The sequence below is a fragment of the Pteropus vampyrus genome, unplaced genomic scaffold (assembly GCF_000151845.1).
Source record: "Pteropus vampyrus isolate Shadow unplaced genomic scaffold, Pvam_2.0 Scaffold373, whole genome shotgun sequence".
In the NCBI taxonomy this organism is placed as follows: Eukaryota; Metazoa; Chordata; class Mammalia; order Chiroptera; family Pteropodidae; genus Pteropus; species Pteropus vampyrus.
The window spans coordinates 418,520-438,227 of NW_011889154.1; the positions used below are offsets into that span (position 1 = coordinate 418,520).

Below are 19,708 nucleotides of genomic sequence, written 5' to 3' on the forward strand. Positions count from 1 at the left end.
AAAATAAGCTCAAATTTCACAAAATGAGGCACCAAATATTTCTCTGAGAGTTGGGTTTGTGAGTATCACTGAACAGGATTAGCTAGCACAAATAGGTAAAAAAAAAAAAATGCAGTGACTAAGTGTTGAAATTCCACATGCCAGCTTTCCTTGATTCCCACCCTGCCCTGCTCTTGGAACTTTATTGTGGTCCCTACCTTTGCTCTTCAAAAATCCATGAAAAGCAGGAAGCTCTATTTTAATGGCAGGGACAAAGTGAGAGCAGTAGTCCTATTTTAGGGTCTCACTCTCACAAATCAAAGATGCTTCAGTGGTTAGCCTGTGATTTCATCATATTTTGCTCAAATTTATCCTTTGTTTTATGTATACCACTATCACACTAGACCATCACTATACTATACCACCATCACCACCATCACCATCACCATTATCACCATCTCCATCATCACATCTCCACTACTATTCCCACCATCACCACCTTCACCACCATCTCCACCACCATCACCACCATCACCCCCACTCACATCCCCTCAACCACCACCATCGGCTACAGAACCACCAGTAGCATTAATTCACCTTGATAATCACAATGTTTTCAAACTAGCTTCTCTGTCTCTAGCTTCTCATTGTCTCCAACATTTCCTATATTTTTCTGCCAGATTAATTATCCTGCATCAAAGTTCCTATCATATCTCTTGCTTGCTTAAAAGTTGAAGTTTTAATTAATCTTTAATCAATCCCATTCCTAAGGAATAAAGTCCATTCCACTGGGCCTAGCACACAAGACTATTTGTATAAAAATGTCTCTAGAACAAAATTTAGAATAGATTTCCCATTTTTGCTTATACAAGTCTCCTAAGCTCCAACGAAACTAGAGCATTTGCTATTCCTTGTGTATGTTTCAGGCTAGCATTTTTCAAAGATAAGATAAAATACTACTTTATTAGAATTACTTGGACTATTTGTTAAAAATGCATATTCCTAGACCCCATGCCTAGAAGCTCTCTCTTTAGAATCTGAGTAATTAATATTTTTTCTCTTTAGCTTCAGAATCTTCTTAACAATTTCATGACCACAAAGATAATCTCATTTAACATCTGGGTACTTACATATCATACTGGGTACTCACATATCATACAGGGTGTTTATAAGGACTTATATTTTAAAAATATAAAGCAGTTGGCACAGTCTGACCCAGTAAAGGTAAATTTTATTGTTAATTCTTGCCGTGCTTACCTCAGAGTGTTTTTGTGGTGTGCAAGTAAATAATGTCCATAACAGCACTTTTATGTTTTTTATACGCTTTCCATTAGACTGAAAGCTTTTGAGGGGCAGGAGTTATGTATTATTCATCACTGAATAACTTGTGTAATCTGGCCTAGTGCTTTCTGCAATAAATATTAGCTGAATTAATAGTACTTATTTTTTAAATTGTGATATAAATTTGAATTGAGTTCCTAAACATCATTAAAAAAATACCTTCTTTTTATTCTCCCGTGGGAAGCTTCTGAAGCACTTCTGCTTTTCTGGTGGTCCCTGAGAGCTGCAGGGTCAGGTCCTCCAAGAGTCCCAGGCTCTCACTGCCTCTGAGCTTAGGCAGTATGCCCCTCCCCACACCCTCTGAGACCTTCGATGGGAGAGACTCAGAAAGCATTAGCTGAATAAGTCACTTTTATTGAGTCTTCATCCCCAGTCCTGAGTACCAGTTCTTAGAAGTAGGCTTCTGCCTCATTACTGAGAAACAATATTCACCTAGGACCCAGTTGAGGTAAATCGATTTTATCTCGCTTCTGTGCTTGGGTGCCTGTCTTGGTGACCTGCTTCATACTTGTTCTTTTATGATTAGTCGCTGCCTTGGTTTTGCCAGTGATGTCCACCCTGTCCATCTAACCTCTAAGCATTTTTACACTAAAGTTTCATCCATTAACTTCTTATTGACAAATTTTCTGGTGTTGACTAATGAATTTCCAAGGAGTCTCCCGAAGTGCTTTATCCATTTGCAGAGGACTCCTGCTCTGCTGGTATACTGTTGATATTAGATGCTACCTGGGGGCAGAATGCTAGTAGCTCTCAGATCAGACCACCTACTTAATCTAGCAGTGGTCTCCTGGGGAGTGACTGCCCTCTCAGTATCCGCTAACCCTTGTGCAGTTAATGGCCTGCAGCCACAGTACTCACCTGGCTGATGGTGCTCATGGCTCTCATGTAGCTCTCATTCCTGGAGCGGAACTTTGGTGATGTGAGCAGGCCTGCAGGGTCAAGGCTGTCCAGGCTTCGGTTGATGGAGACTTCACTGACTGCCCTCAGGTAACTATGACTACGAATCTGGAGTTTGGGGGAGTGTTCATTGGAAATTCTGGAAGAGAACAATGGAAGGGATGCATTTAGTCACATTCTAAAATATAGGCAGTAATAAGATGTGGCAGTTCTATCATTGATGTGGCACCCTCAATGTTGGGGCAAATAATATAAAAGCCCTGCTATGATTGCTAACCTCCTCCCGCGATGTCTCAGAAGAAAACTTTTGACAGGAAATCATCCAGGTCTGATGACATTAGGGAGCAACTGAAATTCTCTCAATCCATAAAATAATTTTCCCATTCTCGTTTTTCTAGGCATCCTGGGGAGGAAGATAATAGCTGTGACTGCCCTGCCCTAGAATTCTGTCCTGTATAATTTCTAAGCTTTTCCTTTGTGCTCATTTTTTTTCTGTGCCATCACCAAATAGAAATTTTAATTTGAAAATCCCATTCAAAATAGCAAAACATTATAAAATAAGTAGAAATAAGTACAAAAAGAAATGCACCAGAATTTTATGAAGAGAACTAAATAACTTTGTGGCAGGAAATAAACAAGGCCTAAATAACTATAAAAGAAAGTAATTTTCCTAGATGGAAATAATATTGTAATAAAAACTAAAAATTTCCTAAATTAATCTATACATTTAATGCAATTAATTATAATAAAAATTTCCACAGAATTTTTATTGGAATGTAACAAACTCAAAAAGTTTATATGAGGTCTGTAGCAGCATTATTTATAAACACCAAAAGGTAGAAACAATCTAAATGTGTAGCAACAAATGCATAGTAAGTAAAATGTGGTATATCCATGCAATGTAATATTATTTGGCAATAAAAAGAAATGAGATACTGATACATGCTACAGCATGGATGACCGTTGAGAACATCATGCTAAGTGAAAGAAGCCATTCACAAAAGATCATAGATTATATCATTCCAGTTATATGTCCAGAATATGCAAATCTATAAAGATGGAAAGTAGATTAGTGGTTGCCTAGAGCTGGGATAGAGCAGTAAAGGAGAAGGAAGATGTCAAGACTCGGGGGTGATAATCAAAATGTATGGAGCTTCTCTTTGGGGTGATAAAAAATGTTCTAAAATTGATGTGGTTATGACTGCACAGCTCTGTGAATATACAAAAAGCAGTTGAATTGTACATTTTAAATGAGTACATTGTATATGTTCATTATATCTCAATAATGCTGTTATAAAAATTATATGCAGCCTCAAAATAACCAGATTTCTTTATAAAGGGAGTTTAGAGAGTAGATTATAGTGGACAAAACTAGAGAAGGAAAACCAGTCAAGGTAGTTGCAATATTGCAATAATTTCAGCAAGTGATAGGACTGAATTAAGTATTACTGGGGGTGAAGGAAGACAAAGTCAGGATTATCATTAGATATTTTAATTTGGATATTGTTTGCGTTTGATAGGGAATTTTATTTTATCAAGAAGAGACATAAATCAGATTGCCATGAATGGAAGATAAAATACCTTTAAAGAGAGGAGAACTGTTAAGAGAGAGGAGAACTTTCTTTCCAGGTGTCCAATAGATAGAATTTAAAAGGAATAGATAGCACCCTAGATGGGGTCAGAGAACAATTTTGTTATCAAGGAAAAATGCTAATGTTCTCAGGTTGAGAGGAAGAGAGGGGAGAAAAAAGAGCGATGATTAGAAAAACACGAACTAGAAGAAGAAACATGCTATTTTAGAAGGATGAGATTAAAAGTACAGAAGTATGGGACAAGTATTAAAAAGAAAGAATGTTACATTGAAACAATAGGGAGGAAATAAAGAATTATAAAATCCTACCTATATTTAGAAATGTATATAAAGCTAAATTAAATTTTCAATTAAGGGTTAGATAATTTTTGTATACTTTTTACCCCCAAAATATATATCATTGGACTTTAGATAGATTTGAGATTCACATGAAAATTAAATATAGAAGATGAGTAAGAGCAGGGGCTCTAAGAACAGCCAGAAAATAAAAATAAATGAAAAGGAGAGAAATGTCCTGTCAGGTCTCAAATATACTTCATAGCTACCATAATGAAAACAGTGTGGTGTTGGTGAGAGAATAGACAAATCAGTGAAATAAAGATTCCAGAAATAGAATAGGGTATGTATTTGAATTTAGTATGTTGCAAAGATGGCAGTTCAAAGCAAAGAAGTGATTAATTATTTACTAATGGTGTTAGATGAGGTGCATCCATTCGAGGGAAAAATGGATTCCTACTTTTAATGTAGATTAAAAATAAAAAATAGTTTCAAATTTAAAGATGTCTACACTGATATAGAAGAATATATTTTGTAATCTTAATTTCTATATGAAAAAAATTAAAACAGAAATTTACCAGAATTTTATGGAAAAAACCTATAAAACCTATGGAAGGCAAAAAAAAAAAAAAAAAAAAAAAAAGAAAGAAAAAGAAATGCAAAGGAAAATGGTAGAGAAAGAAATGAACTTAAAAGCCATTAAAAAAAAGTTTGACAAGTAGAACTGCATAAAACTTTAAAACTTTCATTCAATAAAAGACATAAAGTTAAAAAAATATTGTCTTTGAGTAGGGAACATATTTGTAACACTATACAATATAAGAAAAAGCGTTCACATCCATAATATTTAAAGTGGACTTGAAAGCGAATAGAAAACAATGCAACCAACTTGATAAAAATGGGCTAAGGTTATAAAGAGGTAGTTACAGGAAAATAGACACATAAATTCATAGGAAAATAAATTTATATGCCACCACAAATATGAAAAGATGTTCAGTCTCACTAGTAATTAGAGAAATGTTGATAAAAAATAATATAACATTTGCACATCAGATTCATGCACATCCAAGTCCATGTCTTTAGATGGTAAAGATATTCTCCACATTCCAAAAGTCCTCTTAGCAATGTATAAGATTGCACTCATTATTGAGCCTTGTATGGAATTACTTAAATATAATAGCTAAAAAGGGTAGACTCAATAATATGAAAACCTGAGAATTTGGTTAGCAGCCACTTTTTGCAATCACACTGATGGAGGGACCCAATTAAAATAAATCTAGAATTTAACATTAAAAAAACCCGCCCTTTTACATATTTCACTATTACAAAAGAGAAACTGATCGTTTCATAAATGTCCCCCATGGCGCCTTCAAGTAGCTGCCAAACATGAAAATATCCCTGCCAGCTCAAGCAATTATTTTCCATGTGTTATGTGCTATTATGGTGATTCACAATGGGTCATTATAACTGCCCATGCCAAAAATCCCAACCGCAAAAACAAATAAAAAATTCATTTTCCCTTTATGGCCTCTTCTAGGAAAAGTGAGCCCTAGCTAGAAGCATGATAACATAATGCTTTAGAACTTGAGAGAAAGATGACCAATGTGTTTCTTTGGCTATTTTGCAACTTGACCCAGAGCAATAATATTGCCATCATAAATGGTTATCAGGGCAGCAATGGGGATGGCTATTTAATAAGTGGTGTATATTCAAAAGAAGAAGTGAAAGTCCAGTGTTTTGAAAAATGAGTGTCTGTTGTTTGAGATGGGGGAAATGATGCATCATTGCCAGAATCATTCACACTGGCCACTTGTTATGAAATAAGGCATAATCCTCAATTTCAAAGTGAAAAGTCATTCAGAAAGAATTAAATAGTTCTATTTTGGTGAGTCATTCCTGATAAAACAACACATACTTTAATGATACACTAAATATAAAGAAATGAACTCTTTTGGCTACTTGCAGAGCCCACAGCTATCAATATAAAGGGTACAGAATGCACATGTGCTCCTGATGTGGAAAAATTCATTAAAAAAATACCAAAAATACACGCCTGTCAGAATGGCTATCATGAATAAATCAAAAAACAAGTATTGGTGAGGATGCGGAGAAAAGGGAACCCTCACACATTGGTGGTGGGATTGCAAATTGGTACAGCCGCTATGGAAAACAGTCTGGAGGTTTTTCAAACAATTGAAAATAGATATGCCTTTTGACTCAGTAATTGCACTTCTGGGTATTTATTCAAAGAAAACCAAAACAATAATTCATAAAGATATATGTACCCCAATATTCATGGCAGCACAATTTATAATAGCCAAGATATAGAAGCAATCTAGATGCCTATCAAGAGATGATTGGATAAAGAAATTATAGTTCATATATACAATGGAATATTACTCAGCCACTAAAAGAAATGAAATCCTACCATTTGCAATGACATGGATGGACCTAGAGGTTATTATGGCTGAGTGCAATGTCAGACAGAGAAAGATAATTACTACATGATTTCACTTATATGCAGAATCTAAAAAACAAAAAGAACTAATCAAAAACAGACACAAATATAGTGGACAATTTGGTGACAGACAGAGGGGAGGGAGGTTAGGGGGGTGGCCGAATGGGGTGAAGAGTTAAAGAAGTACAAATTAGCAGTCGTTAGATGGCCACAGGGATGGGGAACACAGCATAGGAAATGCGGTTAGCATTAATACATTGGCTAGGTGGAGGGTCAGGGGAGGGAGGGAGCAATTGGGGGCATTGTTTTATGAACGATATAGATGTCTAACCAATGTACTATATACTTGAAACTAATTGAAATAATTAATTAAAAAAAAACAAAAGAAAGGCCAAGTCTTTTCTTTTGGTAATGGTGAAATATATATATATTTTTTATTTATTTATTATTTATTGTGTGTGTGTATATATATATATATAAAATAATTCATAAAGATATATGTACCCCAATATTCATGGCAGCACAATTTATAATAGCCAAGATATAGAAGCAATCTAGATGCCTATCAAGAGATGATTGGATAAAGAAATTATAGTTCATATATACAATGGAATATTACTCAGCCACTAAAAGAAATGAAATATATATATATTATGTTCACCTCAAAAGAAAGCTGATTTTGCCTAGAGGAAAGGGAATGTGCTTATTCAGAAATATTAGCTCTCAGATGATTTTTTGATGTTGGCCTGTTGAAATGCAATCCATCTTTTTCAGAATACTTTTTTCCCTAAATAACTTATGCTAAGTTAACCTTTCATGGCTTATCAGAACTGAACTGGAATTTTGGCCTGATTAAATCCCATTCATTATCCTGTCCTTTACCTGCACCCAAAGACAAGATGCCCTTAGGTGGCTGTGAGGCAGCTATACAAACAAACTTCACCCGGTGGATCAGTAAGGGTACCAGTGCAAAGAAGAGAAGATGTATTAATACTAGGACCACGGAATTTTAAACCAAAGTTCCCAAAGAGAAAACAATTAACTTTGTAATATATTACTAAAAATGTAACTTCATAAGATAAATAAGATCTGGGGATCTGATGTACAGCATGATAACTATAGTTAATAATAATGTGTTGTATACTTGGTTAATAGGGTAAATTTACTAAGAAAGATCTTTTTTTAATTTTTAAAATAGAGGTATAATTGACATAACATTAGTTTCAGTTGTACAACATAATGATTTGATATTTGTATATATTGTGAGATACTCACCACGATGTCTAGTTAACATCAACACCACATAGTTACAATTTTTTTCTTGTGATAAGGACTTTTAAGATTTATTCTCTTAGCAACTTCCAAATATACAATACAATATTATAACTATAGCCACCATGCTGTAAATTATATCCCCATTACTTTATTATTTTATAACTAGAAGTTTGTACTGTTTGACCACTTTCACCCATTTTTCTCATCTCCCGACCCCTACCTCTGGCAACCACCAATCTGTTTCCTGTATCTATGAGTTCAGTTTTTTTTTAGATTCCACATATAACTGAGATCATATGGTATTTGTCTGAGAATAGATCTTAAGTGAGATTACCATACAGAAAAAAGGTAACTGTGAGGTGATGGATGTTTTAATTAACCTGGCATTGTACACTTTAAATATATATAATTTTTTTGGTCAATGGCATCTACTACTAACTTTACACTGACAACTCACAAATCTATTTATGGCCCATAGCTTTTTCTTAAACTTTAAAATTAAACTTCTAATTAATTACTGCACACTTCTTCCCGGGTATTCCACAGGTATCAAAAAATCATCATGACCCCCCACGTGAACATATTACCTTTTCTCTCAAATTTGCTTTTTAAAAAATTCTCTAAAATTTTTTTTCCACATTGAGAAGAATGACACTGAAATTTACCCCATTAACCAAAACAAAAATCTAGATGTTGGACTTAACTGTCCAAATCCAGGTGATGATCAAATTTTCTCAGTTTTACTTCCTGTATTCATTTAAAATTACTTTCCTCCTCATCTTCCTCAACACTTCTTGCTCCATTACTTCCTTAGTTCAGGCTTCATTTTGATCCTCCTTAACTAGGTTCCCTGCTGCTAGTCTCATACCCTTAAGTGCATTGCTCTCCCGCTAGTGAAAGGACACTGTCCTGCTTAGAATCCTGCCGTGAATCTTCTTCATCGACAGGAGTCTAAACTCTTTATTTACTTTTCTAGTATCATCTTTTGCTACTTCCTCACATATGCCATGCGTACGTTCTCATACTTCTTTATCTTTGCACACAATGTTTCTTTTGCTTGGAATATACTCTTTCATCCACTTTCCACCAACTAAACTATTACTTCAACTCATTTAGCCGGTCACTAGGTGTTAGAGCATCTATTTAGGTCAATTCTCTTTAGCAGGCCTCCTTTGTTCTCCCCCAACTAAACATACTTCTCTATCTGTTCTCCTATAGTGTCATTTATATTTCTCTGTTAAACACATTTATCACTATTATAATTTTTTTGTTTACATGTCTGTGTACTCCTTAGACTATGGAGCTCTTAGAAGGTAGAATCAGTGTTTCATTCATTTTGTTAGATAGTGGTACATTGGCACTTCAGTTTTTTAAATGACAACAATAACTAATACTCAAGTGCTTCCTTTATGCTAGGTATTGCACATGAATAATCTCATGAAATAGATGAATGGCTAAATACATAAATGAACAAGAGTGTAATGAAATTGGTCATTACTCTAAACCTGAAATAGTTTTCAAATTTCAAAATTCTCTTTTTCACTTATAGTTAAAGACCCTTTTTTAAGAGCTTTATCATGATATAGCACAAAATTCACCCTTTTACAGTGTACATTGCAGTGGTTTTTAGTATATTCACAGAATTGTGCAATCGTAACCACTATCTAATTTTAGAACATTTTCATTATCCTCTCCCCCACCTTGCTAACTCCTGTACCATTTGTAGTCACTTCATTCTTCTCACCTCTAACCCATGGAAACCACTAATTTACCCTCCGTCTCTATGCTTTGTCTGTTCAGGACTTTTCATATGTATGAAATCATAAAATCTGTGGCTTTTGTAAATGGTTTCTCTCATTTAGCATGATGTTTTCCAAGTTCATCTATGTTGTAGTATATATCAATATTTCATTCCTTTTCATGGCTGAATAATATTCCATTGTGTGGATTTATACTACAATTTATTTGTCTATTCATCAGGTGATGGACATTTGGTTTGTTTCTACTTTTTGACTAATATGAATTATACTGTTAGGAACAACATGAATATATTTTTGTGTTGGCACATATTTTCAATTCTCTTGGCCATAAAGGTTTTATAAGAAAATATTATTGAAGCTAAAGGAGCAAAAAACTTTACATATGGGGCTGGACTCCTGGAAAGGCAGAGGGAGGACTTCGATGAATCTAATTCTACACAAAAGCAATCGTGAAAATACTGGCAAACTATTAAAAACAAACATTTCAGAACTCTGGAAACCAAAGGCAGAGAACAAACTGAAAATTATGTAATCAAGAAAAACTACTGCATGTAAATAAAAACAGTGGTGTCTGTGATGACTTAATTTGGAGATACTCCATTCCTTTCCCAGCTCCACAGAAGCTATAAACAGATGGCAGCCTCAAAATCAACAGAGAGGATGCATCTCTTGGGATCTGTTGAAAGGACCACCACCTTCAGTGCACAGTAACGTTTTTACTAGTCTAATAGCTCCCTGTAAAGTACCATTCCCAGGGTGTTGTTGCTATTTGATTTGACTGAGAGATCAGCTCTATGGAAAAAAAAAAAATCCCTGGTTGTCAACAGAAAGAATAATAATTGGTTGAAGTTGTTAATGTCACAGGTACTTTAAGTTGTAATTTTAGGTGGAGCAAACAAGTGTCTGACCCAAAATTTAAAGGAAAGACCTGAAGAAATTAGTGGCAATAGGGGATATTAAAAAGTCTTAATATATTGCCGAGGATCTAGAAGTCTTCATGTGTGCACAAGGCAGTGCACGCACCCAGGATAAACCTGGTAAAAGAAAGGGCCTTGGTCACTCATCTGTGTCTGACCTTGAATGGCTGCAGAAGCAGGATGTAAAAACTAAGAATGATTTGTAAATTGCCTAAAAATTTAAAGTGTTCCTTCACATACAAATGCCGCTGGCAAAAGATACTTAAGGAAATATTATAACCAGTTATTGGCTGATCACTAAACTATGGTGACTCAAGGTGAACCCAAGTAAGCCAGGTTTAAAAATGAAAGTAAGAATTAAAAAAAAAAAAAAAGGAAGCAGAGAAGTCAGTGGCTATATGTTTTAGGAAATATAGAATCTAAAGAAATAGTCTAGGAGAGTTGCTAAAGAATAAGCAGCAGAAATGTAAAACAAACAACAAAAAGAAACTTGGGTAGAGAGGAAAGAAAAGATGAAAGGGGAATAACTGTCAATAAAGAAACTCGAAACATATTTAAAGAAATGGGAAGCATGAGTGTAGTGTCTTGAGGTCTACACTCGGGTGATAAAACCAAAAAGACATACGAGGGAATGATTATCATAAAAGTCAGGATAGTGACTACTTTTTAGGAGGGGAAGACAATTGTGATTGGGACTGCAGTAGCTGGCAAAGTTCCACTTCTTGATCCGAATGGTAGTTTCAAGGACATTTGTTTTATAATAATTCATTAAGTCATATATTTGTTTTGTATGGTTTTCTGTACACGTTATTTTATTTTTCAATTATCTATGTTTAAATAAAAAGAAATAGAGGTTATCTGATCAAGAGTTGCTACAATATATCTAATGAACAATTTTCAGCAAAAATTAATTTTAAAACTTTATAAATATGTAATTCGTATGACAATAATAGCTCAAAGGAGGGAGGATTGAAGAGAGCTATATTAGAGCAAAGTTTCTACCCATTATTGGAATTAAATTAATATTAACATGAATTATTTTAAGATCCATATTGTAATCCCCAGAGTAACTACTAAGAAAATAATTTAAAAATGTATAGTAAAAAAAAAAAAAAGATTTAATAGTACGCTAGAGAAAAAAATATATAACAATAAAGGAATTAATGGAGGACGAGAGGGGCAAAGAGATATAGACATATAGAAAACAAATAGTGAAATGACAAATCTAAATCCTACCATATAAATAATTATATTAAGAGTAATTGAATTAAACACCCTAATCAAAAGGCAGAGATTGTTCCAACAATCTCTGGATAAAAAACACGATCCATCTACATACTGTCTGTAAGAGACATACTTTAGATTACAAAAACACAAATAGGTTGAAAATTAAAGGGTAGCAAACCGAAAGAGAACTGGAATGTCTATACACATATAAGATCAAATATATATGAAGACAAAAACATTACAAAAAATTATTGGAGAAATGATGGATATTTTATAACAACCAAAATATGAATCTATTAGGAGAAAATGATAAAATTACAAACATATATGCACCTAACAATGGAGCCCCAAAGTACATGAAAAAAAAATGACAGAATTAAAGTGAGAAATAAATAATTCAATAATAATAGTTGCAGACTTCAATACTCCACTCTCAATAATGGATAACACAATTATATAGAAAATCAGCAAGTATGTAAAAGATGTGAACAACTCTATCAACCAACCAGGCCTAACAGGCATCAGAATACTCTACTGAACAAAACAAAATCAGATTATACATTGTTTTCCAGTGCATGTGGAACATTTTCTAGGATAGACCAGATATTAGGCTGTAGGAGAAGTTTTACTAAGTTAGGAAAGATTGAAATTACATAAAGTATGCTCACGAATCATAACAGAACTAAATTAGAAATCAATAACAAAAGAAAATTTTGAAAAGCCACAACTATTTGGTAATTAAACAACACATTTCTAAAAATCCATGTGTCAAAGAAGTCACAAGAGAAATTAAGAAGTATTTTGAAATAAATGAAGATAAAAATCTAATATATCACAACATATGTAATGTTGCTAAAGCAGTGGTTAGAGGAAAATCAACAGGTATTAATGATTATGTTAGAAAAGAAAGAAATGATCTTCAATCAATAATCTAAGCTTTCACCTTAACAGCCATAAAAAAGAAGAGAAAACTAAGTGTATATACACAGAAGGAAAAATATAATAGCTATCAGATTGAAAATTAATAAGTAGAAAACAAAAATATTGTTTTAAACAAAAGTTTGCTCTTTGAAAAAACCCCCAGCACTTGCAATATATTATTAGAGAAAAAGAAAGAGAGAGAGAGAGAGAGAGAGAGAGAGAGAGAGAGATGAATGATTACCACAATTAGGAGTGAAAGAGAATACATTAGAATTTAACTTGTCAGAAATTAAAAGGATTGTAAGAGAATACTAAATTCAACAATCGAGATAAAATAGACAAATGTCTAGAACATAGAAAAATAAGTTTACCAAAACTAACTTAAGAAGAAATAGAAAATCTGAATAGATCTACAACAGGTAAAGAATTAAATTTGTAACTAAAAATATTTCCAGAAAGAAAAGCTCAGGCCTAAATGGTTTCATGGGTGAACTACATCAAACACTTAAATATCAATACACAACTCTTCCAGAAAATAAAAAAGAAATATTTCCAAATTCATCCTATGAGGCTAGTATCATTCTGATACCAAAGCCAGACAGAGATGTTGCAAGAAAAGAAAACTGTAAATTCATAATCCTTATTAATATAAACATAAAAATCTTTAACAAAATAATAGCCAACAGAATCCAACAACATACTAAAAGCATCACACACTATTACTTATATCAGATTTATTTTAAGAATACAAGGTTGACTTAACATCTGAAAATACATTAATATACCATATTAATAGAATATAGGATCAAAACCACATGATCATCTTAATAAAAGTAAAGTGTTTAGAAAAATACAATAACTATTCATGATAAAGACTCTGAATGAACCTGGATTAGAAAGAAACTTGCTAAAGACCATCTACAAAAAGCCTACAGGTAATATCACACTTAATGATGAAACAGTGAAGGCCTTCACCACAGGATCAGGAGCAAAGCATAGATGACTGTTCTTGCCACTTTATTTCAACATCATACTGCAGTTTCTAGCCAGTGCAATCAGGCAAGAAAAAGAAAAAAATCACATAAATAAATACCTGATATACCCCAAATTGACCAAGGAAATGTGGATACTGGATGCCCTTGGCTTTGTCATTATCTATTTGAATAACTGAAAAAAATGACTTGAAATCCTTGGGATTCAGTTTTCTTATTTTTAAAATGAGAGAGTTCTAAATATCTATGATGCTGTAATATAGGTGGCTTCAGTTTAAAGTAATTTTTTTGATGACATTGACCATGATTGGCCAACAAATACTTATGGAATACAGCAGGATTGCAGATATTTAACTTTCCTTTCTTCATTCCAGACACTCAGATGGCCAGCGACATAAAGTCCTCTTTTCAAACTTTACTTCTTTAATGCCACATTGTTCCTGAAACATTAATTTTCCTTCTGTTTCTTAGGATTGTAGCCTCATAAAGGGATCCATTTTACCAACTGGTTAGCCCTATCAGAAAAGCGAAGCTTAGATACAGGGGCAACATGGGCAGTCTGAGATAAAAACTGAAGGAATAAACTCCTATAGATCTTTTGCTACGTTATTGTTCTTCCTCCATATGTGTTTGACATATGAATGTCAGCATTATTTCTGGGAAACACTGCAGTTGTCAAGTGCTATAGACCTTGCCGTGTCTTAGAGTCTCAAGTTTTATAAAAACAATTCTTACGTATTATCTCAAAATGATTTTTGCAATTATCTTCACTTTAGTTTGCTTAGGACCAAATTAATCACTAAGTCAAATAAAATAATTCAGGGAGAAATTTGATTTGATGTGGGAGGTAGTTGCTTTCAACATAAGTAGTTTCACACTGGAGACCTTGCTCTGTTGACCTTGGCTCTGCATTTGATGACTTTGGCTTTGAGTCTCAGCTGGCTCCATGGTACTGGGCAAGCCACCTCTTTCTCTTTCTTAAAATAGAGATAACAATACCCACTTATAGAGTTGTGAGAAATTACTCCATAATAAACATCGCGCTTTGTCTTGTGGCAAAATACAACACAAAACCTACCATTCCAATTATTTTTAAGTGTACAGTTCAGGGGCTAAGAACATTTTACGTTTTTGTGTAATTATCACCATCATCCATCTACAGAACTTCTTCATCATCTCAAACTGAAACTCTCTACCCATTAAACACTAACTCTCCATTTCACCCTCCTTCCAGATTCTGGTAACCATCAATCTACTTTCTGTTTGAATGTTTTCTTGTCTGTTTGAATTTGAAACTTTAGGTACCTCATATAATTGGAATCTTACAGTATATGCCTGGCTTGTTTCACTTAGCATAGTGTCTTCAAGGTTCATGCATGTTAAGCATGTGTCAGAATTTCCCTCCTTTAAGGCTAAGTAATATTCTACTTTATGCATATACAATATTTTGTTTATCTAGTCATCTACTAATGGGCACTTGAGTTACTTCCACCTTTTGGCTAATGTGAATGAAGCTGTTATGAACATGACTATACAATTATCTGTCAAATATCTGCTTTCAATTCTTTTGAACATATACCTAGAAGTAGGAATCTCTTAATAGAAATATGTAGCTTTTTCTATTTCATTTCTTAGGAACTACCAACAAATTTGGGGACCAACATAATAAAAAACTGTCACTTTTTTCCTCTTAAGAAATACTCTGTTGACCCTTGAACAACACAGAGGTTAGAGGCACCAACCCTAATGCAGCAAAAACACTGTTTTTGATCTGCAGTTGGTTGAATTTGAGCATGTGAAATTCACAGATATGAAGGGCTGGCTGTATTTACTGAAACAAATCTGCATATAAGTGGACATATACAGTTCAAACTCGTGTCATTCAAGGATCAACTATATCATTTACGGTAAGTTTTAGGGATACTAAATAATACAGTAGTATTCAGGGACTATTATTGCTACAGCTGAAAACAAAAATAATTATATTATTCATTGGAAAGCACAAAAATAAATCTGAGTATAATTTTACTGCTCTAGTAATTAAAAATCAAAACAATATTATTGAGAATAAATCACACTGCCACGATTAAGACCCAGGAAAATAATTCCATAAGCAGAGATTGTAGGAAGACAGATGACAGTAGTGTCGGTTTATGAACTGGTAAGAAAAGAAAGAATGTCATTACTAAGAAAGATGTGATGACAATTCAAATGGTAAAGAGCCCACAATGGTAATTCTTAGGAAGTAATGGTACTAGTGACCTATATGCTGCTTTGAATTGAACACAGTGTTTAAAAAGTGTGAGGGCAGAGCAGATGTACTTACACAGATACAAGCTGACATTGACAAGCTGGAGCAGTTAAAGCCTGTGTAAAAGCATTTTGATAAATTTTTCACGAAGCACTTCATATCCTGATTTCACTTTAGGAAGAAAAAAAAGCAACTAAAGACAGACTGTTAAATAATTCTTTTAATGTTGGTTTTCTTCATATCCCCATTGCCAAATGCTCTCTGTCTATATTCACTACTAGCATGTTGAAAGGTCACAAAAAGACGTCTCTCCTGTACAATAGTCTTCGATTGCTGTGAACACAGCTATCATGTTCTAGGTAAGCATTCTCTTCTCCAGGTGACATGCTCCCTTTATCTAGTCCTTTTATGTCAAGATTTCCAGGCTCTCCATTACCTTGATAACTTGTCTCTAAAGTCAGTCCAATTTGTTATTTTCTTTTTGACAATAGAGCACCCAAAACCACACTCAGGCTTTCAAATGTGGCTTGACAAGTGCAGAATACAGAGTGGCTGTAACTGTCTGTTCTAGAGAAGATCCTCCTGGGATGTGGCCTGAGAAAGCTTAGGATTGTTTGTCCTATAACCTCATTGTTAGCTTCTGGTTAAGACCCCTTTGGATAACTTTTAAATCTTCTTCATATCAAATTATGGTAATTCATTCAATTTTTGGCCCTTTTGTTTCTGTTAAATTGAAACCAAAGGCTAATCCTGTCATCCCTATGCAATATATGCAATATATCAGCTATTTTTGCTAGTATATGTCACCACAAATGTGATAAAAGAAGCGAAAGTAACAAAACCCCAGATTAGTATTATAAGGTTCTATGCAAGATGCCTACAATGTCTTATTTAGTTATCACATCAATATTATGGATTATTATAACAATTACAAAACATCATTACCCCTGTTTTACAGATAAGGAAACTGTGGCTGACACATGCATAATCTCAGAATTGAAAGCTAGATGTGTCTAATGTTTGTTGTCTTAACCACTTTGTGCCCTATCCATAGGCATGCGACTGATTTTCTTACCAATCACTTGTAAAATGATCGACTAGGATTGAGCAAATCAGGGATCTTCTGAGGTGGCTCAGTCTTTACTGTAAGGTTGTTTGGCATATGCCTCTATTACCCAATCCATGTTTCTCTGATTTTAATTTTTTCCTGTAAGCCTGTTGTGATATGCTATGTTAAATGCCATCCTAAATATAATTACATTTCTCTGATATGTCTGTCTCAAGGATTTCAAAGAAGAAAATATAAGTTGTTCTACATATGCCTTATTAGTAAATCTATGCTGGCTTCCTATTTTCTAAATCATCACAAACCATCCGTTTAAAAATTCATTCTGGAATTTTTCCAAGGATTCACATTAGGTTAACTACTGGTAAGTTTTAGAATCCTCTCTTTGGTAAATGGAGATAATATTTACCTTTTGTGGGGGTACTTTTTCCACAGTTCCTAAAATATTACCAACAGTGATTCTATAATCATAACTGAGTTCCTTCAGATGGAAATTAATTAATTTTTATGATTTCTTCTTATTCATGGCAGTTACTCAGTTTTGGATATAGGTTGAGCTTACATAGTTTGCCATATTCTTTATGTATTCCCAATTAAATTAAGTTTTAACTCACAAGGCTATTACACATCCAGGAATTACCTTAAAGCCTAATGTAAATATGGCTCCTAGGCATTCAGGGCTGTCACTAGCTCACGTAGTATTACTTTTGTACAAATTAGAAAAGGGTGCCCTTTCCTTAAATAAAAGTTTATTATATTATCATGTAACCTAAGTAACTGATGGCAGAACCCAGCCTAACGTGGCGCTATGGCTCTGGCCACACACACACACACACACACCCCTCCATACTTTGGCCCAATCTCACGTAAGACAGAATAGTTTTAGACAGTGTCTGCTTTGCTCCAGCCAAACATCACAGAAAAAACTGTGGTGCTACCTATACCCATGCCAGCAAAGGTCGAGTGGGGGGTTTAGACTTCCATCTTCATGAGGCTGTAATGAGGTGCTCCAACTCCCCCACCAAGGTGATACCAGAGAGGGCCAAGTAGGGAACTGGGACTTTAATTGTGTGAGGATTCCCCTTCCAGGTAGTGCCAGTGGAGATCACATGGGGAGCTGGACTTCCACCCCACCCAGCATCCCGCCCCCTCCTTGCACAGGTGGTTTCAGAAAAGTAGGGAGTCAGATCTTTCATTATTAACCTGTGGTACCAAGGCTACCCCCAGTGTGGCATCAGTGGAGCTCATATGGGGAACCGGAACTCCCACCCCCACCAACAGTAATGAGGAACCCCAACTTCAGGTATCAACAGAGTTCGAGTGGAGAACTTGGACTTCTACACTGACTGGCATAAAAGAGATGATGCCTCTTATTCCTCTGCTGGAGTGGTGTTAAAGAAATACCAGCTAGAACAGAAGGTTTAAATAATACCCATAGTCTCATAACATAATTAAAAAAATGTTTAGGTTTCAATTGTCATACTAAGGCCAGGAAGATTTAAAATTGAATGAAGAAAGACTATCAATAGATGTCCACACTGAGATGACAGAGATGTTAGAATTATCCCCCCAAACTTTATAGTCACGACAACAATGCTTCGAAGAGTAATTATGAACACACTTAATACTAGTAAAAAAAAAAAAAGTCTCAGGAAAGAAATTGAAGCTATAAAGAAGAACCAAATAGAAATTTAAATTTAAGAACCGAAAAATATAATAGCCAAAATATTAAGTTTAGTGGATGGATTTAGCAGCAACTCTGTATCTGTGATGATGGAAAGGTTTTATATCTTGATTATCACAATATTTTGCTAGTGAAATTGTACTATACAATTTTGTAAGATGTTATCATTGGTGGGAGCCTGCGTAGAAGCTATATGGGATCACTCCATATTATTTTTACAACTATATGTGAATACAATTATATCAAAATAAAAATTTAATAAAAATAATAATTCCACCATCAGATAATAAATGGGTTAGAATGTACAGATGCTCTTTGAATTACAATGGAGTTATATCTTGATAAATTTAAGATGAAACTATCATAAATCAAAATGTATTTAATACACCTAATCTACCAAACATTATAACAGCCTAGTTTACCTTAAACATGCTCAGAACACAAAATCCAAATAATGCCGGCAATGCAGTGCACTAGAGCATTGGTTGTTTACCCTCATGATGTGTGCCTGCGCTGCCTAGCATCCTGGGACTATTGCATCACATACCACTAGCTGGGAAAAGATAAAAATTAAAAATTCAAAGAATGGTTTTTACTGAATGCATATGGCATTTTCACCATTGTAGAGTCGAAAAATTGTAAGCTGAACCATCGTAAGTTGGGGACCATCTGTAAAAAATAAACTAATAATGTGGTCCTTTACTTACTCTAAAACCAGTTATTAAAACTGAGTTAATGCCTGAGAATAAGCAGAACCAAGTTAATCTTCAAAATTTTAAACTTTTGTCATGATGAACCAGGGTCTACGTGTGTGGCAGTGAGCAACACACACTTTAAGAATGTACTCGTGGGTGTGGACTCGAGGACCTGAGTAGGTATCACTGTGTATGAGGCTCCTGTATGTCCCATTTCCCTGCCTGATGGGTCACTGCTATTGTCACTGCAGAGGAAGGAAGGCATGAGCCAAGGAACTTGGTGGGACTTTCCTCTTGTTCTTCTCTGATATGCAGCATTCTTGTTGTCTAATTCTCTGGGAAAAGCAGGTAGTTTCTAATGACCAGACTTCTCTCCTA

General features: G+C 34.4%; 1 protein-coding gene across 20 annotated transcripts in view; it reads right to left on the bottom strand.

Annotated features, from left to right (window-relative positions):
* Positions 1-19,708, bottom strand: part of DLGAP1 (DLG associated protein 1) — an 822,162-nt gene that overhangs the window by 181,487 nt on the left and 620,967 nt on the right. For all 20 annotated transcript variants that reach the window (XM_023523037.1, XM_023523034.1, XM_023523033.1 and 17 more), the window contains one exon: positions 2,179-2,356. In XM_023523037.1, coding sequence (XP_023378805.1) covers positions 2,179-2,356 — 178 coding nt within the window. The remainder of the gene's footprint in view (positions 1-2,178; positions 2,357-19,708) is intronic.